Below are 5,793 nucleotides of genomic sequence, written 5' to 3' on the forward strand. Positions count from 1 at the left end.
TGTTCCTTTTTTTTAGACAGAGTAGCAGGTGATTGTTCCCGGTGAGCTTCTCTGCCACCTGGTGGCCGAGGGATGCACCGATTGCCAGACCAAATGCAGAATAGCTCAATGCTATTGCTTTATTTGTTTGAGGACTAAGCTTTGGTACCATATATGAAGTTTGTTTGAGAATTAGGCTCTACCACATAGGAAAACAAAAATTGTTGGGTTAAAGCGTGATGCCCTTTCAGGTCTCTCCTTGCGTGTTATATAGCCAGTTGTCCAGCACCCGAAGGAGATTGCAACCAAATATAGTTACTACTTTATTTACAAGGAAATATTCTAGTCTAATCTAATCAAATACTGTTTATATTTCCACCATTTTTATTTGATCTGTAACAACAAAATCCGGGAAGATATTAACTATTCTAACACATGGAGCATTTATATAGATTCACCTTCCCTCAGTAGGCGTGTGCGATACTTGTCTCTGATCGCCAGTAACCCTCTCATGGCATCACCAATCTGCATGCGATCAGTTGGCAGTTCCTTTGAACATAATATCCCAATGCGCAGAACTGAAGTGATGCATGCAGTTCTCATCTCTATGGCACTCACAGATGTAGAAGTTATTTCTGCCCCTTCACCCAGTGAACTCAGATCCACCGTGTTGGTGGCTTTGTCTCTCAGTGCTATCTCGACTTGCCTATGCAGGTTTAGATCTTGCTGAAACTCATCATCTGTTGGCCTTTTACCTGTGAACAACTGTAATAACAGTATACCATAGCTGTAGGTATCGCCATAGACGGAGACTTCATTTCCTTGACCGTACTCTGGAAGAGACACGTTTGTGATATTAGTTTCCAACCAGAAAGCGTGTTCATCATGAACACGACAAAGTGGAATTTTGTCGAAGTATTAAGTGTTTAGATGGAAATGACTTCATTACTACCTCTGTCCATAAATAAGTGACTCAACTTTGTCTAGATTCAGATGTATCTATATGTTTTTGTGTTATAGATACCTCCGTATCTAGAAAAAGTTGAGACGCTTATTTTAAGACAGATGCATGAGATAACAATGTTTTCATCAGTAAGACAAATGATTACAAAATGGGTATTTGCTTGTGTAATATTACTCTGACTTTCTACAACTGCAAAGACAACCATAATAAGTATATAAATGGTACGAATTAAACATCATTTTCTTTATTGTAGCTCACTAGGCAAAGGTTGCAAATCAAATAAATTAGTATACAAAGATGAACAACAGTGGTTAATGGCAAACCTGGGGCAGCATATCCAATTGTTCCCCTTCTTGTAGCCCAACCACTTGATATCTCTGGGAGGCTAGTATCATCTTGATGCAAGAACCTTGCAAGTCCAAAGTCACCCACATGTGCAACCTTGTCATTATCGAGGAGAATATTGCTTGGCTTAAGATCACAATGAACTATTGGCACTGGCTTATAATGGTGAAGATATTCGAGTGCCGAAGCTACATCAATGGCAATATCTATCCTTAGGGAAAGACTGAGCACCCCCTCGCTTCCATCTTCTAGGAGATGGTTGTGTAGCCATTGTTCTAGGTTTCCATTCGGCATAAACTCAAACACAAGAGCTTTGAAGTCGAGCCCCCTGAAATCAATACTTGAGCACACGGTCAATACCTTCACAAGGTTTCGATGTCTGACGCATCTTAAGGTCTCACATTCTGCAGAAAAGCTTTGAGATGCCCCTCGCTGCTGGAGGTTGAGCACCTTCACAGCGACAATCAGTTCCTGATCGCCATTCCTCATTGTTCCTTTGTACACTGAGCCAAAGCTTCCTGTGCCTAAGAGGTTCTCAGAAGCAAACCCACTTGTTGCTTTCACTAATTCAGCATATGTAACCCTCATACATTTTCCGCCATGGAGTGATGGAACCGTTCTCATCTTTGCAAACTTGCTTCTCAAGTTCCTTTGCGCAAATAGTGCAAATAGTACTAGGACAATGCACAAAACTGTGCTGCCTATTGAGATGGACACGACAAGCTTGCGAGACCACTTCTTGGATGTATGATTTGAGCAGGGAGGCAAGTTAAATTGGGGGATACCTCCACATAAGCCATAGTTCCCTTCAATCAGAGCTGCACTTGCGTTCAAAAATAATCCACGTTCTGGAACTTTACCTTCAAATTTGTTGAATGATATGTTTAGGGTAACAAGCCCATGCATGTCGCCGAGGAAGACAGGGATGTCCCCAGACAAGTTGTTTCTTGAAACATCAAGAACCAGAAGGCCTCTCAGCTGTGACATTGATGCTGGAATTGTGCCTTGAAATAGGTTTCCTTGCATAACAAGATACTCCAAACTTGTGCACTGAGCTAGAGAGGCAGGAATTGAGCCAGATATCATGTTGTCAGACACATCAAGAGATCCAAGATTTACTAGATTACTAAGTTCTGGAGGAAATGCCCCAGTTAACATGTTGCCTTGGAGCTTCAAGGCAATAGACAATGTTGATATGAGGAAAATCTCTTTTGGTATTGGACCAACCAGCCGATTGACTGATAGGACTAGCGACTCTAAAGGACATCTTCTAAGGATGGATGGTATGGGGCCAGTAAGCAAATTTTGGCTGAGGTCGAGTTTATTTAATGCCGTGAGATTTCCAAGTGTTGGTGGAATTGCTCCAGATAAACTATTATTTGACAAGTATAATAGACCCAGCATCCCAAGATTGCCAGTGGACTCAGGAATGTTTCCATGTAGGAAATTACCCTCCAAGGACAACTGTTGTAGGTTGACAAGGTTTCCAATTCCTTCAGGTATATTTCCCCTTATCATGTTGTTTCCCATGCCGAGACTTTTTAAGTCTATGGAAAGATTTGCTATTGAGTTCGGTAGGTACCCTTCTAGTTCGTTGTAACTCACATCTAGGTACCGCAGCATACTACAGTTTGTCAAGCTAGAAATGAAGCCCCAATCAGCATCATTCCTTGCTTCTAGTTGAGCCTCTGAGAGAATAAGTCCTGATAATCTCTTCATGGTGGCTCCAAGACATCTTGGTATTACACCGGAAAGAAAGTTGTGGCCCAATTGAATAAGTTGAAGCATTGAAGCATTGCACAGAGACTCTGGGATGGACCACTGAAATTGATTATGATCCACGACAAGTTGCTGGAGTTCTGGAAACTTATTACCCAAGTCATTCGAAATGGAACCACTGAGGTTGTTGTAATTCATGACAAAAGTTCGGAGGGATGAAAGATTGTAAACCGAAGGTGGTATAGAACCCTGGAGCTGATTTGTGTTCAGATATAACTCAATGAGAGAGCTGAGTTTTCCAACAGTGTGAGGGATTGAGCCTGTAAGACAATTAGATGTCAGAGAAAGGGTCTTGAGGAGGTTCAGATTTCCTATTGATTCAGGAATGCTACCAGTTAGGTCAGTGGCTTGGATATCAAGGAGTAGTAGAGACGAGAGGTTCCCCAGGGAAGGTGGAATCGACCCTGAGAGCTTGTTGTATGAAAGAGACAAAAACTGCAATTTCTGGAGACCTCGGAGAGAAGCAGGAACATGACCTGTCAGACCATTCGAGTGAAGAAATAACACGGTTAAATTTGTAAGATTTCCAATACATGTTGGGATTTCTCCAACTATCATGTTTGATTCCAGATAAAGACGGATAAGGCCTTTCAGGTTTCCAATCTCTACAGGGATATTTCCTGTAAGGTTGTTGTGTCCAAGATCAAGTACCTCAAGATTGTGCAGGGATGCCAACTCCCGGGGAACTGAGCCCTTCAGCACATTGTTCCTTAGTTCTATAACCCGAAGGTTTGACAAGACACCAAGCGCAGAAGGTATCACCTTTTGGAGGTTGTTGTCGCTGAGGGAAACTACTTGAAGATGCACACACGAGGACAGTGTTGGCGGGATATTCCCGCCGATGGAGTTGCTGCTGAGGTTCAGATGCTCAAGTCCTACAAGTTGTCCAATTTCTGATGGTATGATGCCATAAAAGCGGTTCTCTTGAAGGCCCAACCGCCTGAGGTAAGTTAGATTACCTATGGAAGATGCAATAGTGCCAAGAAGGTTGAGCCCACGGAGATCTAGTGCAACGACACGGCCACGGCGGTGGCCACGCATGCCACAGGCCACGCCGCGCCATCGGCATATAGGGATCGACTGGTTTCCCCATGAACTCAGAGCTTGGAGTGGATCTCTTTTTATTGAAGACTTAAATGACATGAGCGCTTGGTGGTCAGTGGCGCTTGTTGTGGCAGTTTCAGTTGGGTAAAAGGTGGCTAAATGCACGGGGCTGGCTGAACATGGGAGACAAACGGAAGCAAACGCAAAAAACCTCATGACTACCAAAATCAACATGTTTAAGCAACAATTGCAAAGGCTGGTTTGAAAGCTGAAAACTGCTTGTGCTTGTAAGTGATCCTTTCCTTTTGTTACGAGGAACTTATTTATAGTTATTTGACGCAAGTTACACGGTATCATCAGTGGAAGTGAATTATGATAATGCCATTACATTGAACCGCTTTATCACTATTTAACCATCCTGTTATGTACTTTTGTGTTCTACCGACTAAAAGCTAACTATCTTTATGAAGTGATGCAAGACATAATGCTTAGACATGACGTTATCGTATTTGTCATTTCTAGTGTCCTACGATTTACATTAATGACAATATCAAAGCACTAGTTTTGAGATAATTGCATAGAAAACCTTTGGAGCTTTCCATCGATGGAAGTGGCTTATCATGAGTTGTTTCATTTTGTGCATACCAAGCACGCCAAGTAACTAGCAGAGTAGTATCTACCATGTGAGCAGGGATACGTAGTAGTAAATTCTGGAACCAAGAAGATGACGGATTTACAAGATCGTTATCAGTAGGTAGACACCATATCAGTCTCATTGCCTCCCATAGTGTGTGCACATGAGGGCATTTAAATAAAGCATGAGCAACATCTTCAATGCCTGCATCACAGATCTTGCACCGGCAGCTCACACGCGTATTTCGTCAAAGCTTCTTCTTCTCTGTCGCAAGACCACCGGAAACCGCTTTCCAAGAAAAAAATTTAACCTTTGGAAGCACAAAACCATGCCAGATTTTGGTCCAGCAAGGATGCTTACCATCTGGATATGAGCTCATCGTAGCTATGTCACACTGATTAGGATGAGCATTTAATGCCAACCTATATGCACTTCGGAGTTCGGACAGAGAAAGACCCAGACTTCTCAGGTTGCCAGGCAAGAACATCTTCCTCATGTCGCTGAAGGTTTTATTTTTAGAATGGCATCTGCATCAATAGGATAAAAAATATTTTGTATCAGTTCTGTTTTCCATATGCCGATATTAAATGCAAATCATCGGGAGATATCATTAAAGGAAAAAAGTATAGTGGTGCAATCAGGTGCCCCGCCGGACCCTGTTCATATAAAAAAAAGGGCCCTGATAAAACCTGGATTAAACCCCCGCATGGTTGGGTGAAGCTCTCCGTTGATGGTTCTCTGCTACAAACGGAATGGCTGGAGCGGGTATGGTGTTGAGAGATGCTGATGGTTTTCCGATCTTCACGGCGTGTCGGCCTTTGGACGACTGCCAAGCGCCACTAGAGGCGGAGCTACGAGCCTGTGTGGAGGGATTGATACTGGCTTTTCAGCATTCCCAACTACCGATTCTCATGGAATCGGACTGTTCCCAATTAGTTGATGCAGTACAATCTAATACTCTAGATAGATCTTTCTTTCTTTATTGGATTCATGAGATCAGACATCTAGTTAGCCAAAATAGAGAGTGTGTCTTTGTAAAAGTGGAACG

The 5,793-nt window shown here is 42.7% G+C and overlaps 1 protein-coding gene across 1 annotated transcript; it reads right to left on the reverse strand.

Annotated features, from left to right (window-relative positions):
- Positions 1-423: 423 nt before the first annotated feature.
- Positions 424-4,345, reverse strand: LOC124683719 (probable LRR receptor-like serine/threonine-protein kinase At3g47570). The gene is made up of 2 exons (XM_047218181.1): positions 1,229-4,345; positions 424-855 (listed from the first exon to the last, which is right to left on the reverse strand). The coding sequence occupies exons 1-2, from the start codon at positions 4,343-4,345 to the stop codon at positions 424-426; spliced, it is 3,549 nt and encodes a 1,182-aa protein (XP_047074137.1).
- Between the last annotated feature and the right edge of the window lie 1,448 nt (positions 4,346-5,793).

This window comes from Lolium rigidum, chromosome 1 (genome assembly GCF_022539505.1).
Source record: "Lolium rigidum isolate FL_2022 chromosome 1, APGP_CSIRO_Lrig_0.1, whole genome shotgun sequence".
NCBI lineage: Eukaryota > Viridiplantae > Streptophyta > Magnoliopsida > Poales > Poaceae > Lolium > Lolium rigidum.

Coding starts and splice junctions, on each gene's coding strand:
- LOC124683719 (XM_047218181.1), bottom strand. CDS start 4,345: ATGTTGATTTTGGTAGTCATGAGGTTTTTTGCGTTTGCTTCCGTTTGT. Junction 856..1,228: donor TTGTTCATCTTTGTATACTA/ATTTATTTGATT, acceptor CATGATGAACAC/GCTTTCTGGTTGGAAACTAA.